Source organism: Protomyctophum bolini (genome assembly GCF_963924005.1).
Source record: "Protomyctophum bolini genome assembly, chromosome: 20".
Taxonomy (NCBI): Eukaryota; Metazoa; Chordata; class Actinopteri; order Myctophiformes; family Myctophidae; genus Protomyctophum; species Protomyctophum bolini.
In genome coordinates, this window is record NC_137881.1 from 5699397 (window position 1) to 5725072 (window position 25676).

General features: G+C 43.2%; 1 protein-coding gene across 1 annotated transcript in view; it reads right to left on the reverse strand.

The window, feature by feature from the left end:
- Nucleotides 1–25022, reverse strand: part of LOC308335921 (H(+)/Cl(-) exchange transporter 5-like) — a gene marked incomplete at its 3' end in the record, with an annotated part of 50797 nt that extends 25775 nt beyond the window's left edge. The window contains exons 1-2 of the mRNA XM_080793143.1: nt 24527–25022; nt 19601–19747 (exon numbers count right to left, since the gene is read on the reverse strand). Of these exons, the coding sequence (XP_080649269.1) occupies nt 19601–19733 (133 nt within the window). The 5' untranslated portion in view covers nt 19734–19747; nt 24527–25022. The remainder of the gene's footprint in view (nt 1–19600; nt 19748–24526) is intronic.
- Between the last annotated feature and the right edge of the window lie 654 nt (nt 25023–25676).

Sequence of the window (25676 nt, forward strand, 5' to 3'; positions counted from 1 at the left end):
TTGTAACATGTTTCACAGACGCATATATCGATAACTCACTCCCACACAATGCTGTGTTGGTGAGCGTTTAAAATAGACAAAACTTTCACCACATTCTCAAGTGGCAACGAGACAAAAGGCCTTGTTGCAACGTGGCAGAGGTCGGAAACTACTGAACGTGAACACACACTCACACACACACACACACACACACACACACTCACTCACACACACACACACACAATGGAAGTCCCCTGGCGGCGAATGAAACAATTGGTTAATCTGTTATGTCTTTAATGTGAGCATTCATACGAGACATCTTAATGATCTGACGGCAGGAGGGGGGGGGGGTGTGGCTTCCTGTCGAGTATGAGGATGTGAACAAATCATTTTGATATTTATGTGCTTCCATATTTCCAGATTCAACAGGTTTTGCAGTGATGGTGTGATGATGTTCCACAGACTGTGCTATAAATGTAACATTGAAAAGTTAAGAAACTGCTAAGAAATGCATGCAGGCAGACAGTCACCCAAGACAACCCCAACACGAACAGAGCCCATTTTGACAGCTGCTGTTGTTTAGCCTTGGCCTATAAACACAGTCTCACCGCATAGTTCTGTTCACCTAAAACCCTGGAACTACATAGGTTCTGCTCAGACCCTCAGAATGTCAGATGTCAGCATGGCAGCTATGCTAATTGGCCAATTACGAGTCAAACACCACATAGCGCTACGACACAATGCACATCAGACAATAAGCACTTAGCCCGTTAGCCCACACGTCCCCGAAGGCAGGAGATTTGTAGAAGATAATAACTCCCTACCACACAATGCAATAATAACATGAACTTAAAACGCCTTTGGCCGTTCATAGCCAGGCCGACACAATTAAGACTTCTTGTGTTTATTCTGTATTGTGGTTGCCTCATGTATTTTTTCTCCGACCCCTTATTACCACCATTTCATGTATTGTACAGTACAATATGATTGAGATTTCATTTTATACTTATTTTGGGGTTAATTATTAACTGCCATAAGTAGAAGTTACAGTAGTGTAGAAGTACAATTAGTATAAGTGACATACTAACCATTACAAACAGTACATACACAATATAGCCTATAGGAGATAGCTCCCTGTGTCCCTGCAGTGTGAGGTGGGGTGTGCCTGCTGTGTGTGAAAAAAACCAAATTATAAAACAGCAAAGGGAAAACTAGTATCTGACACATTGGAAAGAAGCAACACAAAAGCAGAGTAAACTAGAATGCTATCTGGCCCTAAACAGAGAATACACAGTGGCAGAATACCTGAGCACCGTGACCGACCCAAAACAAAGAAAAATCTTAACTAGGTACAGACTCAGTGAGCACAGTCTCGCGATCGAGAAAAGGCCGTCATAGGCAGACCTGTATCCCGAGAGAAGACAGACTATATATGCACCCACTGCACACTAAACGAAGTGAAAACCGAGCTACACTTCCTAACCATCTGTCCATTGTACCAAGACATCAGAGACACATACTTCCCACAGATTACAACCACACACGGAGATTTTGAAAACATGACCAATGACAAAAAACTCCCATATCTGCTGGGCGAAGTACAACAATGTGCAAACACAGCAGCAAGATTTGTGAGTTGCTGTGATAGGAGAAGGATATCAAATGGAACACAACCACCCTAAAGACTATTCATTGTGTATATTCCTGCACTATACCTGCATCGAGTGATCTTGGTACATAGAAGTTGATCTATTGAAGATTCTGACCTTCAAAGTACATATTTTTTGTTTTGATTGTATTGCTGTAATGTTCTTTCTGCTTTGGCAATGTAAACGTACGGTATGTTTTCTCATGCCAATAAAGCCCTTTGAATTGAATTGTGTGTGTGTGTGTGTGTGTGTGTGTGCACGGCACCACAGTGGCACAGGGATTTGCATACCTGAGCCTACTAGTCATTCAGGTTTTTAACGCTAAAGTGAGACGTTGAGAAGTGACACATCTGAACTGAGCAAACACCATAACCACACACTCTCTCTTTCAGTCCAGTGTGTGTGTGTGTGTGTGTGTGTGTGTGTGTGTGTGTGTGTGTGTGTGTGACTGTGTGTGTGTGTGTATTAACCCCAAATTGCATGCACGCACACACGCGCACACACACTAAAGTAACGCTTGTGACAAGCAACCTTTCCAGACATTCCTGTGCAGTGACATCGTCCGTACCTTTAGGTATAATTATTTATCTAGGTTATACAAGATAAAATGCTTACGCAGACAGAACTACAACCCCCAGCTATACTTTATAAACACTGAGTCAGCCCTATATCTAAATTCAGTCCATTACACACATATACAGTATGAGTCAGCTGAAGAAAACCACCTCTTTCTATCTGAGCATAGATCTTGTGATCTGATCAGGAATACTATAGTGACCTAAAATGAAGGGGGAAAAAACCCATTGTTAACAGTTTTCTGAAAAAGCTATGTTTCTATGTCAGTCGTTCTTCGATTTTTCAAAAATAGCAGACCTACAAGCTGAAAATATCAACCCCCATCTGAAAATATGTTGTTCCAGGGACCCCCCCTCAGAAGCAAAGATTTGAGTTAAAAACATTTGCTCGGAAAGAATATATATTCAAAGATTTGCGCCACATTTTCACGGTTAAAAAAAATAGCAGATCTACAAGCTCCTAGGAGCTTGTAGATCTGCTACAAAAGGGGTTCCTACTTCCTGCCCAGAATGGGTAAAATCATCTTAGTTCCATATCTGTTGTCATGCATTCTTTACGTTAACCCCAGCTTTTTCAGCGTCTCTAAATAAACACAAATTATAATTAAAAAAACAACTGTTCCTAAAGCTAACTTATGAACTTTACTGTAAAAATTAAAATAAAATGTAATCAAACAAACAACAAAACTGGAAAACTAATAAACTAATGAAAGTTTCAAAATCACTCACATCCATTACTCTGGAGCATTAAGCTTGTACTACGGAGGAGGACAGCGGTTATGAAGACATGTCTGCTGAGAACATGAGGCAGCCTGTAGTTAGATACCGTATGCGTGAGTAACATGTGCTCTGGTCAGGATTCTACCATGCCCAGCGTTGGTATGTGTATGTGGACTTTAGACATGTAGCCTAGAGGCAGGTTATGAGGTTAAAGAACAACTTGGAGAAAAGTCAACTGTGACCCAGCTTGACTGAAGGGGCTGCCATGACGCACAGCTCCCAGCTTGTCACCAGAGGAGAAAAAACTGCATTTGTATTCATTTTCTTTTGTATCCAAAATGAGTTATTAGCACAAGCAGACTCTTCACATACTAGAGCATGTCTGAAATAAAAGTCAGATTAAATTGACATGTAAATATGAAATAAATGCTTAAACATGTAGCTAGGTGTAATGTTAGAGACCACAGAAGTAAACCTTTTCAAGCCTGTTTTCTCAACTCGCTGTTTCTCTGCAAGACATTACTCTATAAGCCATATCTCCAAAAAACTGGTGGGTCAAACTGAACAACCAATATGTCAATTTGAAGCTATGATTCACTGCTTTCACATGACATGAGAAACACAAGAGCAAAGTAAGAGTGAAAGAGTCAATTATTTGCCTTTTAGAGCAATAAAATAGATGTGCCTTTGGTGTCAAGGCACATTTTTCTGTCACAACTGATTGTCCCCCCTCATACTACTAGTACAACTGCTAGCATAATGGTTTAACCCATTCTGAACGGAAACCCATTTTGGTGTTAGCACTATGTTATGCTTTAGCTATTGAAAAATAGCAGATCTACAAGCTCATAGCGCGCCACCGAGTGGCGCGCTACGAGCTTGTAGGTCTGCTATTTTTGAAAAATCGAAGAACGACTGACATTTTTAGAATCTGATCTCAGGTCAGAATGGGTTCATCAGACCAGTGTGTGTCCAGTGGAAACCTTGTATGAATCTGATCTCAGGTCAGAATGGGTTAATCACTAGACTACGGATCCCGCTGCCTGGGGGTTCGCATCCCGCTGCTGCAATTATTTTTCCAAAAAACGATAAAGTATAGTTTCAGAACACGACGGAGTACATCTTTGAATAATACATTTTTAAAGCGAACATTTTTAACTCAAATCTTTGCTTATTTTAAAGTATTTTGAGAGGGGAGCTGTGGACAAATATACATATATCGTTTTTGGGGGTCAGAGTTGAGTCAGAGAGCAAATAACACACACCCACAACAATAGAGAGTATGCACATGCATGATTTTCCCATCAGGACACGCCCCCCTCATCTAGACTGAGTGGCAAAACAGCAGCATGTTGGAGCGTTGGAGTTTGGAAGCGCTCGTTGGAAATCACTCAACCGTCCTGCGTACCACCCGTTTCTAAATGTCACATAATGCAGGAGGCAGCAAAATGTTGTGTTATTGAAAACAAGCACTTCCAAACTCTGACACTTAGACAAATAATCAAATGCAGGGCACTTCTTGACAGAAAGTAGCTCATAACGTTTCTGTGGTGGATTTTTATGAAACAAAAACTTTGCAGATAGAAAGGAGGATAATACAAGTGCCTTTATTTGCACAAATAGGTGACTGTAACTGACACGTCAATGTTGTAATTTACTGGAAAGTTGGATGTCAATACAGTTGTACGGGAAAGTGTACCACCCACAGTCCCACACACTGTACGGGATTGACTGGTTGAGTCACCATTATTAGGAAATGTGCCCATATAACCAATATAATACATAATGGCTGTTAACGGCAACACAACAGTGGTCCCCAGGTTGATTCTCAGTCAGGGTGGTGGTCCCTGGTTCATAATCAGTTGAAAATCCCTGCTCTATAGGTGTGCCCGAGGACACAATCAATGCTTCACTCTGCCACCCACAACAGTGCCACAAACACATGATAATCTGGCCATTCGCTGTAGACCTCGGTCACTAACCTTGGGACTGTATGGCTGCTTATTATGCCCTTGCCCAGTCTTACACAGATAACACAGAAAACAATAATGTATCATAATATCTGTCATTTCAAAATGGTTTACAGAGCAGCCAACTGTAGTCTGTAAGACTAGTTGTATGACAGATGTAGCAAGGAAGCCAAGTCAATGGGATTTGCCAGCAGATGTCACTGTTTTCACTGTTTTGCCTGTTTTTGTTGTGGCTCAAAAGGCTTCAGAACACAGAGAAAAAGTCCACTGAATGTTCAGAGTTCAGGTTTTTTGGGTGAAAACCTAACCTAAAATAAAAAATAAATAAATGAATAAGATAAAACATGCTATCCATGAATGTATCGTGGTAGAGAGAGTCTCTGCTCTGTTAGTCAGCCAACAAAAACATTGCGATACATAATCTTTTATCCATTGCCCGGCACTAGTTAACCTTAGAGGTACATTCCTAGCATACAGTAACTGACCAACAAAGTCAAGTGAGCGACTCACTCTCTCATTCAGGTTTCTCTGTCAAAGAAATAAACAGAAATGACAGCGTGTGACAAAAAACTTGAATGAATTGAGACTGAGGGCCTTAAATAAATGGTAAATGGTGCATTTATATAGCGCCTTTATCCAAGGCGCTTTACAGAGATTGTGCATTACATTCACCCATTCACACACACACACACACACACACACACACACACACACACATTAATACACAGATGGCAGCGGAAACCATGCAAGGTACCAACCAGCACATCAGGAGCAATTAGGGGTTCAGAGTCTTGCTCAAGGACACTTCGACACACCAACTCTGGGCGAGCCCACAGGGTTCGAACCGGCAACCTTGCGGTTACCATCCGGCCACTCTACCGCTGAGCCACCGCCACTGATACATGTCACTTTGATATACTAACTATATGAAGTGAACCAGGCGTAAACACTAAACAGGCTAATATTATGGACTGGCAATAAGATCTATCATGTGATTGTTGCTACAGTTGACCTTTATGAAGACTAAACAGACCTGTGTAGTACACATGCGCACACACAAACACACACACACCAATGACATGTGACCAAAACAATGTGAATGAAACCTGGCTGCTAAGCCTCATTACCTACATCCACAACTACAACAGCATGCACGCGTGTGCACACACACACACACACACACACACACACACAAGAGTAGAGTCCACCATTTCAGCAGGAGACAGCATAAAATTGGACTTAAACAAAGTCCATTGAACAGTAAGTGGATAAGAATGTGGGCAGAGCTCCATAACATGTTATCATTTCAGTTCCTCCTCTCTCTCCACACACACACACACACACACACAGCCCAACTCACCATCGGCTTCAACAACTTCAACCTCATCGTCCACTAAATCCTCCTCATCCTCGTCGATCTGCTTATTCCAGAACTCCCAGTCCATTCTTTACATTCTGTGCCCCAGAAAACATCCAGTGAAGGTAAAGTGCTGCCTGCAGTCAGTGCCTCCTATACAAGTCAAACTGGCAGTGGTGATATCTCTCCCCTCCCCAGCTCACCTCACCCCAACCCAACTAGGAAGTACACGGTGATGTCAGCGTCCTCTCATTGGAGGAGACGAAAACAAGTCCAGTGATTGGCTAATGTGCGTCTTCTTTGCAGTGAGTGATGATTATGACTTTAATATGCCCCCCGTGTGCTCAGAGAGGGCCGTCTGTGATTTGCTGATCTGTTTTAAGTCATCCGCTGGGAAAAGTGTGTGTGTGTGTGTGTGTGTGTGTGTGTGTGTGTGTGTGTGTGTGTGTGTGTGTGTGTGTGTGTGTGTGTGTTTTATGAGGCCGTCGACCCCGGCTGTGAGCCCTGTGTGACCTCACTAGCTGTGTGAGAGAGAGAAAGGCTGTTTCCTGTGAGATGCACCAAACGCTGGCCGTACGCATCAAAGACACTTGAGCCATTTAGGCCTGCCGCCTGACGTCGGAAAAAAATGTTTTCAGAAAAAACACCTTTATCTTGATTGGATGACGGAGGGGCCACCTATAGCCAAAAATGAATGTTTTTTTTTTACCCCAGGGGTTAACTGGGGACAGGGAGGAACTCCTTATATGGTCAGCACACTCTATAGTAGGGAGGATTATCACAACAAAACAAAAAGAAGAAGTGATATTTGAACTAAGTGAAAACACTGAATATACCTTTAAGGAAAAACAAACATTAAACCTGTATAATAGGAGTGGCTACTAGCGCCCCTCAAAAAATGGAATGTCCGCACACGCTATATGTCTGCTCCCCGTCTTCATTTCAACCTAACAAACACCCTTCTGGGCTTTGTCAAGTTCCTTTTTTTACCCATCACCTATTGTAGCATTTCTTTTTAGTGGTGCAACCATTCCTACAGACAGCTGTGTGTGTGGCTGTGTCCCTGCTGGGTCCCTGGGTCTGTCCCTGTGTCCGAGTACGGAAATACTAGCATTATAGAGTTTGTTCACCACCAAGTGTCACTGTTGCACAGTCTAACACACAGACACACACAGTCCAGGGAGGAGGGCTTGTACAGTACAGTACAGTACAGTACAGTACAGTACAGTACAGTACAGTACAGTACAGTACAGTACAGTACAGTACAGTACAGTACCACTCACTTCAGATGGGCCTGATTTTTCAATATGTTCCACCACTGGGATTTCTTCAGGACTTTTGATATGCCATTACTAACAAGTATTTATGAAACAAAAGCAGTTTCAGAAAGCGTTTCTGTTGCAGTTTGTAGGGGGGGGGAACTTCTCAAAAGGCCTGCAGTAAATCACTCCGTACGTGTACCGATGACACGAGACTGTAGAGTCAGAAGGTCTGACCATGACGTGGTCTGGTCTGTTTTCTCTCAGATGACACTTAAGGTCACGGGGATGGGCTTAGTACGCACATTGTTCATTCCTGTCTGTTCTTCTTTCTGTGTGTTCTGTCTGTAGTGTCTGTTGTTTCTGTGTGTTCTGTCTGTAGTGTCTGCAATGCTAATAAAAATAATAATAGCGACCAAAGGTCACAGTTAAAAGGAGAATTTCGGCCTGGAAAGGAGCCAGCTTAGGTGGTCCGGGCATGTGGTTAGGATGCCTCTGGGGCGTCTCCCTAGGGAGGTCCTCGAGGCACGTCCCACTGGGAGGAGACCCCTGGGGCAGACCAAGGATCACATCTTCACTGGGAGGAGACCTTCGGGGCTAGACCAAGGACCACGTCCCACTGGGAGGAGACCCCGGGGCAGACCAAGGATCACGTCTTCACTGGGTGGAGACCATGGACCATTTGGAGGAATCACATCCACTCACTGGCCTTGGAGCGTCTCGGAATCCCCCAGGAGGAAGTCACTAATGTTGCTCTGGAGAGGGAAGTCTGGAGCTCTCTGGTGGAGCCGTTGCCCCCGTGACCCGACTACGGATAAGCGGTTGAAGATGGAAGGATATCATACTCTTAGTACAGAAACGGTAAACGGTATAGTATGTTAGATGGCAAAACACACAACGTCAAAAAAAAAAAAAACATACTGTAAGTCATCATTTTCAGGGCCAAGCCCTGGCCACATATCAATTTACTCCATTTTAAAAGACAACACACACACACACACACACACACACACACACAGTCACACACACACACACACACACACACACACACAGATCCAGTGTTCCAGTGTCAGCACCTTCTCAGGAAGTGGGTCAAACTACAACAACTGTGGAACAAAGCAGACACTGATTCCAGTAACATAAGTCATAGAGAAGAACCATGGTGAGCCAAGAACTGTGTGTGTGTGTGTGTGTGTGTGTGCGTGCAATTGTCAAATCTTGCATTTCCTCAGAATCTCCACAGATTCCAGCGTACTGGATGTTGCAACATGTTGCTGAACGTATGAGAGAGGACTGTTGGCAGGAGGACAACTTTGGGGTATCTCACAGTAAACCCACAGGGGTCTCTCTCTCTGCCCGCATCACGTTTCAATCACACAACCACATTTCCCTGACTCATTTACTCTTCTACACACACACTGCTGGTCTCCTTCAAATGAAAAACAACTATTTTACACACTCACACACACGCATACCGGCAAAAATCTGACTTTAAGATTTAAGGATTTTTGTGTGTGTGTGTGGGGTTGCCACTGGCCACACGCCCACACCCCAAAGAAGGGGGGTACTTTGGACAGACAGCCGGACATACTGTAGATTTCACACATTTCTAGGATTTGGAGTGTTGATGACGAAGCTGCTGCTATCTGAAAACAACTCCCTCCTGGTCCAGACTGGACTATTTACTCCCCATGGACATGTTAGAAGAGATTATAGTCCACAGTAATCCATCAAAAGTACGTCAGAGTATACGAGTATGTTTTCTCTTACATGCTCACTCTCCCTCCCTGACATCCACGATATGATGTATGTGTGTGTGCACGCGTGCGACGTGCGTGTCAGTGAGAGAGAGACAGACAGACAGACAGACAGAGAGAGAGTTTTCGGCTCCAGGGTGAGTCAGCGAGGTGAGATGAACTTTGACCTGTGAGGTTTGGGCAGCGAGACCTCTCAGACCTTCAGAGAGTCTGTCCTTCCTATAGTCAGAACTGACCGTCTCTGGAATACGTACGAGAGGTCAGAGGTCAGAGCAATACGTAGGAAGAGGTCAGAGAAATACGTAGGAAAGGTCAGAGGAATACGTCATTACTCATTAGTCTAACAGTATATCTCAGTGGTTCCTAAACCTTTTAGCTCGAGAACCCAAAGAACATAATGGCGTTACCTCGACGAGTCTCCGTTCAGGAGTGGCTCTGGTTACGCAAACAACAACAAAAACATCACAGAACTGGAACATTTGAGGCCATGAGGACCATTCTGGGTTGCCTTCGAAATGCCTTTGATCTATTTCATGTCAAGGACCCCCACATTGACCCTCATTAGCCCACGGACCCCGTGGATTTGTACGACTCTAGCAGTGATTCTCAACCCATTTAGTTTGAAGGACCTCCATGCAGTTTGACTTTGACATGCATTAGTCTACGGACCCCCATTTAATGGTATTTCTATCTCTGGGACCCCCGCTTTATATTGTAAAAAAAAAAACATCAGTGTTCATTTAACTCTGAGAGTGTACCCTCAGAGTTACAGACCCATAAGGGTCCATTTGGTTCCAATTTAGCCATGGGGACCCCCCTGGAACAAGGGACCCCTCAAGGACCCCTGACCCCACTTTGGGAACCACCACAGTAAGGTTTATTATTATTCCTAACTATTTACTGGACAACGAATGAGTCACGAGACACTGACCACAGTAATGAAAGCATGTTGCTGCAAGACATCAGCTTCAACTCCCACTGTGTGTCCACGTGATTGATGCAATTTGATTTGCGCAGGAAAGAACCGAGCTATACGCATAAACACGAGGTGACTTTAATTATGCATATTCCATTTATATCCAACGTTAACTAACGATGCGTCTGGCCTGGTCCCAGACGTCAGCGAGAGGAGACGAGGCTGGCTTGATTGTATTAGTTCAGGAACGGGAACTCCTTTTGGTGTTTTTTGTAAGCATTAACTTTAGCTGTTGGAAAATAGCAGATCTACAAGCTCATAGCACGGCACCGAGTGCCGCACTATGAGCTGTGCTATTTAAAAAAAAATCTTTGAATATAATATATTGAAAGATTCGCGAGCAAACATTTTTAACTCAAATCTTTGCTTCTGGGGAGGTCCCTGGAACAACATATTTTCTGATGGGGGTCGGCGGCCCAATACATAGAATTCTGGGGCTCCTTGACATGACAAAAGGTTGAGCACCAGCACTGACATCGAAACATAGGTTTTTCATAAAACTTTGTAGAAGAATTATTTTTAGAATCTGCCTCATTCCAAAATGGGTTAAATGTTTCTCTCGTCGTCAGCGTGAAAAGACCAGAAACCTGCAGTACAGTTCTAGTGTAAATCAGAGACAAAAAGTAAGACAAGAGTTACGACAACTCCGTTGTCACTTCATGGGGCTTCAGTCCACGCTTCTACATAAGACACCGGAAGTCTACGGAATGCATTGGAGTCTATGGGCTCGTGCCAGTACATGAACCACGTGACCAGGCTGTTTTCTGCCCCCTCAATGTCGTGGCTCTGGTGTATACGACCCATTTACATCAACACAAAACGCACTGCATGAGGTTCTACTGAATACTACTGCAGTAGTTGACCTCAGTAGACCTTCTCTGTGCACTCAACTGGAAGGAAGTACGTGGCGTTGTGCCAGAAAACATCTATTCTGCTTTCCATGCCATTTTTCATCCATGCCTCTTTTCATGTTCTTTGTTTTACTGTATTTATTTATTTACTACCTCCGTTTCCTTCGCTGTCCCGAGCTGACCTTCACGCTGGTTGATGCTGACTGACCACAGCTGTGATGATAAGAGAGTCATTACAGTGTGGTGTTGACAGCGTGTCAGTCACACTGCTGGTCAATCATTAAGACGCTGTTGACAATGGTGGACGTGACCACGGCAGGCTAAATAAAGAACACCACAACACAGGGATTAACCCATTCTGACCTGAGATCAGATTCATACGAGGTTTCCACTGGACACACACTGGTCTGATTATAACCCATTCTGACCTGAGATGAGATTTAAAAAAATGTCAGTCGTTCTTCGATTTTTCAAAAATAGCAGACCTACAAGCTCGTAGCGCGCCACCGAGTGGCGCGCTACGAGCTTGTAGGTCTGCTATTTTTCAATAGCTAAAGCACGACATGATGCTAACACCAAAAGGGGTTCCCGTCTAGAATGGGTTAACTGGGTGTTGAGGGTCGCTAGCCCCTCCTATATACAGCTTTTGTCCCCACATCATGTCTCAATATTTTGCCATTGGCAGTGAAAGGAGACATTTGGTCAAAAGTCCAAACAGCATAGTTTGTCAATCCAGGAATCTTGGCAGTGCAATGCCTTCCTTGATCAACTGCATCACGTTGGCAGGAGGCCGGGAGCCAATATCACAGCGTGTGTCCCCTGCCAAATACCTCCAATACAAACCATCATTGTGCATTGTGAGATATCAATTCTCCTTTTTCACTTGGAAAATAAAATAAGGCTCACGTGATTGATCACAACCAGACAAAGACAACATAACACCATCGTGCAATATCACGATATTACGATAACGGAAAATCCCAGAGGGTGGCAACCAATCACCATGCCACCCTCCTGCAGCAGCCAGTCAGTGTTTCCAAACCTGAGCGGAAAACGGCCGACAGCCACGGACAGAAGAAGCTCTCCGCAGCTTCTTTTCCGGGTTTTTAGACAGCTGGTGGATGGAAAAGAAGCTCCACCTCCGCGGCTCACTGCCGCGATGGACAGATTCCCGGAAACGCTCTCCTCCTCCGCGGCAGTTAGCCGCGGGAGGTGGAGCTTAATTTCCATCCACCAGCATGTCTAAAAACCTGGAAAAGAAGCTGAGGAGAGCCGAGAGAACGTCCGCAGCTCTTTACTAAGTGTGGCAGCACCTTCCTCTAGCCTCAGGAGACCTACTAGTCTACTCTGTATCACAAGGACTGCTATCACATGCAAATACCTCTGAATGTGACGTTATGTTAACCAGTTCAAACATTTTCAGTCAAAGTCAACAGACTGTTCCTGGAAACATCAGCGTGGCTACTGTAATGCTACTGTAATCCATGAAGCATGCGGGAAAGTATGTGACACTTTAGCACTATAAGTCAATATTTGAAAGAGCCTCTCTTTGTCCACCTCAATAATTCTCTACCTGGAATCACACACTTTCAGTGTAGGTAGGAATACTTGAAAAAAGATTATATTATTATTATTATTTGTATTATTGAAACTGCACTGGTCCTCCTCGTTCGTGACATGCTACAGTATGCTGTCATCGACAAATAAATCTAATTTAACCTATCAATAATAATTCAGTGTGTGGATTTATCCAAAGCACCAGACCGGGTACAACTGGCCTTTATAATGCACGTAACCTTTTACAGTCGTATAGTATGAGATTTAATGGATGGGCGGTGATAGAGAGTGGATCAAGTAAAAGAAAACAGTTAACTGTTTGATGATTGTTGTTATTTATGTATGCAGATACAGTCTAAAGGGCCTTGCAAACGGGGAGCGATAAAACACGCCTATATATAGTTCATTTTCAATGAGACCTGCATTTTTGCTCGGAGAAGTCGCGTTGCGACAACGCAAGCGTATTTACGTGAGCGCGGTCTCGGTGAATTTGTTGCGCGCATGCTCGTTATGTGCACACGCCCTCCGCGACTCACCAGACCTGGATTCTGTTTAGCTTCTACAACCAGCAATGTCCGTGCCTACTTATGTGTTGTTCACCTATGTGCACCTGTGACAATAATGAGCACGAGAATGAGTACCAGTAGGGGCGCTGTTGTGCACTGTTGTGCCAGAAACCGAGAGAGTGCTGCAGTTGCCTGCTAATGAGTGAGAGAGAGAGAGAGGTTGGTTGAGCATGGTCCAAGTGGGCGTTAGCACGAACGCTAATGAGCGCTAGCAGCTACTGAGGGCTGTTTCCATTTAGCGCAGAGGAAAACGGCACGGCGAGGAAGGAAGGGTGACTTAGCACACGGAATGACAGGAAATAAAACGGCATGCCAAGAAGAAGAGGACCCATTAATGCATTCTGGACGGGAACGCCTTTTGTTTTAAGCATTTTGTCATACTTTAGCTGTTGAAAGATAGCAGATCTACGAGCTTGTAGATCTGCTATCTTTGAAATATCGTGAAAATGTGGCGCAAATCCTTGAATATATATTCTTTCAGAGCGAATGTTTTTAACTTTGCATATTTTCAGATGGGGGTCCACGGCTAAATACAGATAATTTTTGGGGACCTTGACATGAGCACCACTGACATAGAAACACGTTTTTTTTTCCTTCAGAAAGCCGTCTAGATTTAGAAGACAATCTTTTCAGGTCTAAAGGGGTTAAAAAGCCTTATGCGCTACAAACGCTACTGCCGCCAAACAGTCTTGGACTTATATCTGATCACATAAACGCTGATTAGCTCCCACAATATGTCCTTGTGTGATCATCCTGATCCCCAGGCCTTTCAGCCCAGGCTGAGAGGAGATGTCTGCTGTTGGCAACACAGAACCAGGGCAGATTATTCGAAAGCTCTTAAGAGTTAATTAAAAGGAGGAAATAATGCATTTGAACCATTACAAGCTTCTCCATTAAGGCTTTTAGACCTGAGCTCCATTCTACAAAATGTCTAATTCTAACATGACTGTTTTCTGAAAAACCTCATGTTTCTATATCAGTGGTTCTCACACTATTTCATGCCAAGGACCCCAGACATTTAATTAAATTGGCCGCCGACCCCCATCTGAAAATATGTAGTTCCAGGGACCCCCCCCTAGAAGCAAAGATATGAGTTAAAAACGTTCGCTCTGAAAGAATATATATTCAAAGATTTGAGGCACATTTTCAGGATGAAAAAAAAATAGCAGACCTACATTTGCATACATTTTCAGGATTTTTCAAAAATAGCAGACCTACAAGCTCGTAGCACGCCACCGATTGGCACCGATTGGCACTATGAGCTTGTAGATCTGCTATTTATCAATAGCTAAAGCATAAAATAATGCTTAAAACACCAAAAGGGGTTCCCGCCCAGAATGGGTTAAAATATGGTGAGTGGGTCCAACTCTTCTCTCTTTTTTTTGGGGGGGGGGGGGGATCTCTGCAGCTTTTTCATTTATCCCCTATATAAATCATACTCTGCGTCTGAAATAATGCCAAAGATATTAATATTTTAATGCGTCTGCCTTGCGTCTCTTTTCATTCGAGTACATTATTTATTTTTGCTTCACAAAAAGAACCATCAAATCCGTCTTTCACACGCCGGCTGCTACAGGGGAGTAAAGTAACCTTATTTACTTAGTCTAGCGGAGTCCCCCAGGGTCACTGTCTAGGACCCCTCCTGTTTACCCCCCTAGACTAAATGTCTTCGCCCCAGAATATGGATGCTAGGGTTCAGTGAGTGACCTTCCATTTTCTTCCATGGCGTGCAAAGATTAAATGGCCTTTTTTTGAGGGGCGCTAGCCCCTCCTATGTCCCGCTTTGAGGGTTTGTGTAAACACAAAACATTGAAGACAAAAGTGTGTAAAGTCTGAAGATGACATCAGTTATAAGCGAACAGCCCATACTCAAAATTGGTGCGGTCGGTTCGTAATTCAGTTGGCGTTCACTGACCCACCCTATACTCAGACGTTGCGGTTGTCGGACCCACGGTTGTCCAGAACCGCCACAAAAGGCTTCTGCCGGGGTCTGGACATGGGGCCCCTGCCCCATATATATGGAGCTGGCCTGTTCTGACATCACAACACTCCAGAACTGACACATATATATGCTTAAAAGGGACACAGACAGAGGGGTGGAACAGGTACTCTGACACAGGTATTTCATAGCCGGGTACGAGGGGCACGGATGGATCTCCAACTCCCATCGTTACCGACTTTATATCCTAGCACTTTTTCTGAATGTAGCCTTTCTTATTTTTTTATCTTTGATGCTATACCTGCACTAGATGTGCCCAGACCTCTGTTTATGCTATGGTGTCTCATGTCTGTTGTTGTCCTGTATAGTTTGTTTTAAACCACTACTATTGCTGTAAACCTTCTGGGACATTAATAAAGACCTTGAACCTGCTCTACAGCCGGGCGCCGCTCTACTCTAGTCCTGATAATCTATTACAATAGAATACTTCCATGACGATGACGATGACTACAATGACGTCGGTCATAACCTGGCAACGCGGACAATCAGATATTAATGTTTAATTAAATGAGTCAGTCGGTCGTCGTTAACCCGCCAGACCTAATTAATGAACGGCCGACAGCAGCTGTGCCCTTTGCTAAGGAACGGAAGCACACTGGACTCATGTTGAGACGAGGAAACATTAGTGAAAATGTAATAACGTCCTCAGTTCCCTGGTCGACGTCTCATGCTACTCTTCTGTGGTCGTGATTTAGTTCTCAGACTTTTTGTGACCGACGGGCGCCAGAACCTCAAGGCCCTGCACCCCTGTATTCATTCATGGTGAGTTGGTGACAATTGCATACATCTACAATGCATCTGCAAACACATTGACCCAGATCTATACTTAAAGTAGGGGAGGAAAATCACACCCGTGTGAAGTGAGGGGCGCTCTTATCATCGTACGTCATCATGACGTAAAATAGACACTATGCCTATTTTATCAGACTCTATATGACGTAAATTTCTCCATTCATTGTCAATGGGAATTTTATGTTTGTGTAAGACGAAATAAGACGATTTGCTCAGACACTATATGACGGAAAATTCTCCATTCATTGTCAACGAGAAGTTAATATTTGTGTAGGACGGAAATCTACACTGATAGTTGAATATAGGAGGGGCTATAGCGACCCTCAACAAGAAAAAAACAAAAAAGATTTAATGTTGTGCCTATAATGACATGCGAGTATGGTTAAAACATTGTTTATGTGGTCTGATGACACGGTGGCATATCCCACGACAACTCACACACGTAGCTCAACACTATGACGTAACCACGGTGATCTCTCTGCGAGTCTGGACAATATTCCCATGGCCGTGTTTTTGCTATGAAAGCCTCAGGACAGCATGTCCTGGGCCCTGGCAGAGCACTTCCTGTTTAGACTAGGGCGCCACGAGCATCACCGTGACATCAGCAGTGGTAAGCGCCGACCTACAGGGCTACCCTGAGAGGTGTCAGGGTAATGAACACATTTAGACCCCAGGGCCGATTCTAAAAGAAATGTCTTCTAAATCCTGAAAGTTTTCTGAAAATGTCTATGTTTCTACTGTATGTCAGTCGTTCTCAAACATTCTCAAACACAAGGTCAAGGACCCCCAAAAATCATATGTAATTGGCCCCCGACCCCCCATCTGAAAATATGTTGTTCCAGGGACCCAGCCAGAAGCAGATATTCGAGTGAAAAATGTTCACTCTGAAAGAACATAGATTCAAAGATTTGTGCCACAATTTCACGATTAAAAAAAAATAGCAGATCTACAAGCTCGTAGCACGGCACTCGGTACAGCGTACATGCCCTTTTTGAAAGAATTCTAATATGACACAGATGCTTTTCCGGTTAAAAGAAAAAATCAATCCATCCTGGGGAGACGCTCGAGAGGCATCCTAACCTGACGTGAGAAAACAATACTTTAGTGGCAAGTACAGGTGCTACTCACTGTGTTAATAGTAAGGTTGTAATAATATCTGACGTGTAACCCGAGTGTTTCTATGATGGGAACAAACAGTACTATAAATAATGTAATCTGTTATTACAACAATTTGTGTGCGTCTAGGGATAGATAGAGAGAGAGAGAGAGAGAGAGAGAGAGAGAGAGAGAGAGAGAGAGAGAGAGAGGCGCTACTTGTGCATGTGTGACAGAGGATAGAGAACTGGAGACAGACAGAGAGAGGGACAATGGAGCAGCTGATGATTCACAAGTGTGTGACCAGTGTGTGACCACACACACACACACACACACACACACACACACACACACACACACACACACACACACCCTTTATCAGAAGATAACGTCTGAGAAGGAACCGACACTGTACTTGAAACACACAACTGCTGTCCATGTTTTGGTACACACCCACTGTTTTGCCCAGATAAGAGACATTTGGCCCAAAATGTGCGTCTATAAAGCACTTGACAGGGGTCTCTGTTGACCTGGGGGACTGTCCCACAGACAGGGGTCTCTTTTTGGGCTAGTTGGAGATTCATATATTATTTTTCTCCCCAGAAGAATGAAGCTAGCAACTTAGTAGTCTAGGAAAATTGGCCTCAGATCCTGTGCAGCAGGGGCGTGGCCCAGTGCGTTGCGTTTCAAATGAAATGCGAATCAAAAGACAGGGGCGGGTTCCACATGGAGTGGGCGCTACATCTAAATAAGACGGAAGGGAAACAATTGCTCCTTGAGCAGTGGTGGCCTACTACAATTCAATTTGGAATTGGATTCCCTTCGGACTATTTTCATGGTATGCACAGTGCTTCAGACCGGAAAGGGGAGTGTCCGCTCAGATTCTGAGCGCAACGTACTTCCCTCACAGGGATACGTTCCTTTTTTCCCCAGAAGTTCCTTTTTTCTCGCCCGCCTAGTGGCGAAAAATAAAACTTCTGGGAACTCAGATTAGCAACTTAGTAACAACTACAGGAGAATTCATTGAAGCCATGTGTTACAAACATCCTGCCTCTCTGAGTTCAGAGAAACACAACAAGGGTCATCAAATCAATGTCTGCAAATGGACAAAATGTGTCCGTGGAAGTGTGTTCGTGGGAAATGTTCTTTTGTAATAAGAGTCCAAAGGGGAAGTTACTGAACAACAATACACAGTTTAGAAGGAAGGAAGGAATACCACGCGCCGATCTCAGGCTCCCAAACATGCACTTTGCTAACAGACAGACTTGGTAGATCGTGTTGGTCAATATAAAAGTAGTTCTCAAGTCAAAAAAGTGTGGGCAGCCCTGCTGAGCTATATATAGATAGATAGATAGATAGATAGATAGATAGATAGATAGATAGATAGATAGATAGATAGATAGATAGATAGATAGATAGATAGATAGATAACTTGAAATAATGTACACCACTTTAAAGAAGTGAACTAAAGAACTCTTTTGTACACCCGTCTGTTCTGCTTTTAAACCAGAATCGGTAAACCAAGAGGATATGTTCTATTGTTCTTGTTATGTCTGCTTTTGTGACGCGTGTCCTGTAATGTATCTTGTGTAATGCATTGTGTTTATGTCTATGTCTGTATCTTGAACGGTGACGTCATGGACGCAAAACAAATTTCAGTGAAAGCTGACAATAAAGTTGTATCGTATCGTAATGCTTACCCCATTTGGACCTGAGACCAGATTCTACAAATGTCTTCTAAATCAATATCTGTGGTTCTCAAAGCATTTCATGTCAAGAACCCCAAAAAGTACATGTATTTTAGCTCATAACTTGAAGCAAGTTTTAACTCAAATCTTTGCTTCTGGGGGGTCCCTGGAACAACATATTTCCAGATGTGGGTCGGAAGCCAATTATATATGATCTTGGGGCTCCTTGACATGAAAATGTTTGAGAACCGCTGGCATAGAAACAACAGGATTTAGAAGACATTTGTAGAATCTTTTCTCAGGCCTAAATGGTTGTGACGGTTCCCTATATTGTGTGTTATATTATGTTATTCTTAGGTTGTCTGGTTAGGTGTATAATATAATGTGTCTTGCTCTCCTAATCATTTGTATGTTCTCTGTCCAATAGGATTGGGGAGCAGAGCTTCTAATGATGATCAGCTCGCACCTGGGCCCGGGTGTCGACGCCCTATAAATGCCTGCTTCCCCAGTCCTTCCCGAGATCCGTTCCTTTCATTTGCCTCCTGCACTCCACCATGCACTCTTTTCAACATTTCTGTTCACGCACACACATACATTTCACTCATGCATACACGCACTACACCACTGAATACTGATCTCCACACTTCATGATTTATCGTTTCATTACTTATTTTTGGTTAAATCAATAAATTATATTTCTTTGGTAAACTGCGTCTCCCCTGTTTGTTGTGTATCTTGGCACCCCCTAGGCCAGCCGGCCAGGTACATAACATGGGTTTAAAAAGCTGCTCTCCTGCGCGTGGGCCTTACCCGAACTCAGCGGTGGGACGTCCTCGGTGCTGGAGAAGTCCAGTGTGGCCCCGGCGATGTCCACCAGCTCGTCATCGTCGCTGGAGTGATGAAGGCCCTCGAAGCTCCCCGTGCGGTACCCAGCGTTGTCCATCACTATGAGGGGCTCTGTTTGTGGAGGGAGAGAAATGTTCACCATTTAGTATTAGCCCCTTTTGGTGTTAGCATTATGTTGTGCTTTAGCTATTGAAAAATAGCAGATCTACAAGCTCATAGCGCGCCACCGAGTGGCGCGCTACGAGCTTGTAGGTCTATTTTAGAAAAATCAAAGAACGACTGACATAGGCTAGAAACATAGCTTTTTCAGAAAACTGTCAGGATGTAGAAGACATTTTTTTAATCTGATCTCAGGTCAAAATGGGTTAAAATGACCACGTCAATAAATTAAGTAATTAACACAATCGTTATATAGATACATTTTAAGTTTTTCTTTTAACCAACCTTTGATCAATTCAGAAGTATATCTTTGATACATGCTCTCCCAAAACTGAGACATGTTTGTTTGACGATGAGGACAGTTCAACACAGGAGGCAACAGAACATGAACACAGAGACTAGAATAATGAGCTGTGCTTTCCTTTTTACCATCCTCAACAAGAAGTTAAAATGCTATTGCATATTACTTCACTTCCCAGAAACGACCACTTCACTCACCCCACACCCACACACACACACAGCTGGTCAATAATGACGGTGGTACTCACTTCATAGGAAGTTGAGCAATTATTTTAGCTGTTGCGTCAGATGAGGTGACCTGTAGAATTGTGTGACCACCGGGGGGTGCATGGTCACTGGTCACACAATTCATGACACATCCTTGTCTTTCGATTGATTTGCTTGTGAAACGTATATTATGAGCAGAGGAAAGGTTCACGGTTACAGAATTAGCCTACAAGTTAAAGCATTTTGCAAACAGAGGAAGGAAAATCTGTTCTCCTTCACCTATTGCAGATGATGGCCAATATATTTCCACACTCACTCCAGAGGGGCCACATTGCAAATTACTGTCGTAGCAAAAATAGCCGATCTACAAGCCGTTTTGAGCTTGTAGATCGGCTATTTTTGCTATATTTGAATTGAAAACCTGAACAAATTTTTGCTATTTTTTTTATTGGAATCCTGAAAAGTAACTGTATGGCGTCTATATCGTATGACGCCGAGAGGCTAAAGCGGGGAAGCGTTTTAGTTGTCAGACTCGCTGCTTTAGTCGTTGTCTGCATGAGAATCACTGCTCCAGGCCAGGGTACTGCTTTTGTTGTAGTTTATTAAAGTTAAAACATTACCACAGTGAATCACAGCATAGTAATAATAGCGATTGCGGTCAACAAAGTTGGACCTTCCCCGTTCACCTCCTCTCTCTCTTTCCATTCATGAAAATGCCGCCTTGCAAACAGCTGGCTTTCTATGAGTGACGTAGGCTAGTAGCACACAACACCACGTGACCCATATAGCTGTCACCAACAGTAACCTTTTTATTGAATTTCAATAAACTGGCGGCCTCCTGACCTATTGTATTTATATCTATCATGTGACAATAAGTAGGCGATATAGTGGAATCTATTATATTGATGATGCTCACTCAGCTTTTACTCGTCCTCTTTGCTAGTAAATATTCCTGAACGCACACGTACTGTTAAGATAGTATTATGTACGCCTTTACCGTTCCGTATATTTTATAGTCCCTTTCGCCCCTTCAACCCCCACCCCGCCTATAGTTTCAATAGTGTGGGAGGTTTTTTTCTTTCAGTACGTTAGGCTACTTGAGGCGCTCGTTTGCACACGTCACCTCGGTAGGTGAGGTGTGCAACATAACTCGCAAGTAGTTGCAAGTATTGCAGTTGCAACCTTCCCCGTGTTTCCTTCACTAGTGTCGATGACATCAGAGACACTGGGGCTCACTGCTAAAATCTAAAATATCTAAAACCACATATTACACACATGAAGTTTCCCTTTAAAGGACGACTTCACCCATTTAACGTATCTTCATATACTCCATACTGTCTACTATCCGTATATAGTCCATACTGTGATGAATACTGGTTGTTTTAAACATGCTAAAATACAGTACATGACGTAGTGATGCTTACTGTATATCACTTATATATCTTCTTCCCCAAAGGACTTTCAAACTAGGAAGGGTATGGCCTGGTCAGCCTGCAATGACATGCATAAGATCTGGTCATCCCAGCTTAGTAAAAAATATTTAGGACGACCGTTGAGCCCATTCTACTCTATGGCTCCGAGACATGGACACTTTCAAAGAAACTAGAGAAACAGTTGGAATTTGGATGGCACTTATACCCGCCTTCTAATGAGAGCGCAAAATATGTCTTGGAAGAGCCACCCATCGACTGATCTAATATACGGCAACCTTCCCCGTGTTTCTTCACTAGTACCGATCCAGAAGAACACAGTTTGCCGGCCACTGCTACAGAGCTGACAATGAGGTTATATCTTCCCTTCTTCTCTGGAGTCCTGCCTCAAAGCAGACCAGAGATAGAAAACTGTCGTTCCCTCTGATGTCATCGCTATAGGGACACAGGCATCAGTAAAGCAGGAACTGGGGATGGCAATGAAAGACCGGGAGGTCTGGCGTAATATGAGATCGAAAAATGATGATTGCAGTTGCAACTAGTTGCGTTGCCAATCATTGGTGTGGAGAGACTGTGGACTGGCCTTTAGACAAAAGGTCTCCACACTGTAAACACCATGTTTACACAGATTCTAATGACACACGTCTACTATGAAATTCAATAAACTAATTTGAGTGTGTGCAATGCAAAGGATAACTTATTCTACTGTCCGTCCCACCAACTTCCCGGAGAGTGACCTCAGATTCCACATAACCCACGTGGATCTTTTTTATTATTTCGTGAGTGAAAATAAACAAATAAACAAACATAAGAACATGTATTGGCGGACGCTTATTTTTGAGTGCCGCTTTTCCCCGATTTAGTTGGTTTTCAAAGCTGAGCATCCACTGCCTCAACCTCAACCAAGGGCAGTTTCCAGAGGCAACTATGTATGTCTGTTAATCCAATTAGACCTGAGGACGATTCTACAAATCCTGACAGTTTTCTGAAGAACCCATGTTTCTATGTCAGTCGTTCTCAAACATTTTCATGTCAAGGACCACCAAAAATATTGGCCGCTGAGCTGACCACCATCTGAAAATATGTTGCTCCAAGGACCATCCCAGAAGCAAATATTTGAGTTAAAAACGTTCGCTCTGAAAGAATATATTCAAAGATCTGCGCCACATTTCCACGATTTTTCAAAAATAGCGGACCTACAAGCTAGTGCCGCGCTATGAGCTTGTAGATCTGCTATTTTTCAATAGCTAAAGTACAACATAATGCTTAAAACACCAAAAGGGGTTCCCGCCCAAAATGTACAGTATACGCATCTGCACCTGGTGCCATTTTATCCTCCCATCCCATATGCTGCATGCTGATGCTGTACCCGTTAACTGCTACATGTATATACAGTAAATGTAGGCCCTACTACTGTAAATATTCTTCACTATACTCATTTCAGGAACATTTTATATTTTAAGATATCTTTCTATCAATCTTTTCATGCTCTCGTTTCAATATAAATTATTTTACTTTCCTGGAAAACTACAAGCTTTAAATTGTACTATACCACTAGCTCACTGTGATGGCTGTGGAACCTTTTTTTCCACAACATTATTTCCACACCACCATAAATGCTTACCGGTATTTACTGTTGCAGTCTGTGATGATATGAATATCAATAAAGAAATGCACTTGAAGCCAAGCCGTTCACATCATTCATTATCATGGCAACGTTAAATTCCACTGAAATAATGGCCCCAAACGACCTCGACCCCATAAGGTGTCCACAGTCTTTTATATTGAGTGTTAATAAATATTTCAATCAATCAAACTCCAGTCCACAGTATTCGATAGGCCACCGCGTGCGTTGTAACGTAACGCGCCCCGTATTCCCAACAACAACAACAACCACCGTAGACATACTGCAGTGCACATGTAAACACCTTAACCGTTACATTTAAATATTCTTGAGGGAAACAATGCAGATATTTGTCCCCAAAGTGTCTATAAATCACAAATTAATCAGCACAACAGAGAACAGATGATATTTATAATGTGATTAATCAGTTCTCAAGGTGTGCTGTCATGTCATGAACAAAATGCTGCTATTTGCTTCAGAAAACCCTTTTTATAGCCTGCATAACATACAGGCTATGTAACGATGCAATGTGACACAATAGCTCTGTTTACAAAATGATGCTCCCTCCAACTGTATTATACTTTCCCCATTTTCAACTGTTTTTAATATCATATTTTGACACTATTGCTTTGGCAATGTAAACGTATGTTTTCGCACGCCTTTAAATTGAATTATGACACAAAAAGTAACAACTTGTGATAGGCTACATGGCTGCTACATTGTATGTAGCCATGTCAGACAGACAGAGCGACAGACAGACACAGAGACAGAGAGACAGACACAGACACAGAGACAGACAGAGAGACAGACAGACACACAGACAGACAGACAGACAGCCTGTCACCACCAGACACGACTGCAGGGAGAAGGAAAAAAACAACCACATTGTTTTGTAACTTTGTAGCCATGCAGCGCAATCACCCGACCATAAAACAAACTGATTATCACAATACAAGACAGTACCAAAGCAACACAATTAATTTGTCTGACAAAACTGGTGAGCCTTTGATGTCATAGCCGAAATATAGGCTACATAAGCCCGATTCGGTTGTAATGTAGACTAGAGATCAGCTATTTTCGGAAGTAGGATTTGTAGCCCTACAAATCGGGCTTTGGGGGGATTTATTTTGCACTGTAGTTTGCAGAAAGAGAGAGAGAGAGAGGCCTTACCTGTAAACAACAGCAGTCAGATGTGTAGGATGGGATAGGTTCTGTTAGTCAGTCAGGGTAGGACAGGAATAGGCTATAGGACAGTGACTAACTGCTGCGTTGTTGTCTTGTGACTTGGATTAAGAGTCACCTCACTCAGTCCTCACCGTCTGGTCTTATTACAGTATGGATGGAGCTTTAACTGCTGCTAATTGTGTCAACAACACACACACAGCTCTGATGTAAACTTATCTGCTTTTAACATCCAAACGCATTCTCTGCAGCGTCATTCTCTCCAGTCTGGACAGAAGAGGAAAAAGCGGCCGTTCCTCAAACCGCTATTCGCAAAGCCGCCATGATGACGGAACCCGCCATGCCTTCCTTCGATAACTAGAAATGTAGGCTACCAAAAATAATGAATATTTTTAGTGTACAAAATGAGTCCAAATCTTCGCAGGCTGGTTGTTTTTTTTCCCCTACTACGGCTCAAAGTTGCCAGGTCTTCCCTCAACGCAGGATGTAGTTCTCTGCGGTGTTGCCAGATTGTGAGAGAGACATAAGCAACCATGGTCTAGGAAAACAAGCTTAAAAACTAAGCCGCATGAGCACTTTATATGATATTATGCTAATTTTCTAAATATATTTGTTGGGGGAAAAGTGAGACTGCATGTCACTCCCCAATCTCTCTCCCCATTTCCTGTCAGCCTATTGTCTGTCTCTCCATAAAATATATAAAATCAAGAGGGTCCACCAAGTTCAATTCATCAAAGATGTGGCTCCTTAATTTGGGAAATGTTTGAGAACCACTGGGTCTGGTTTAGAAAGCAAGCCCTTAATAATCAAGTACACTTTAGAAACAAGCTCAAAAACAGCAACCCGGCCGCAACTATACAAATAAATATTTACCTATATGATATTTAACAGGCATCTTTACAGGATTATTTTTTTAAATGAATAAGCCCAGAGTCGCTTATTAGAAGTGGACATGGCAACCCTGGTGCTCTGCTCTGTGCTCAGGGGCCAGGGCAAAGCAGTGGAAAGCAGAACCACTGTGAGTCGATGATCCAACATCCAACTGGGTCAGTGGAGCAGTTCGATGCGCCGGTCATCCTCTGGTCAGCCTGGTTGCTCTGTTATTTTATTAGAAAAGAAAAGAAAAGAAAAGAAAGGA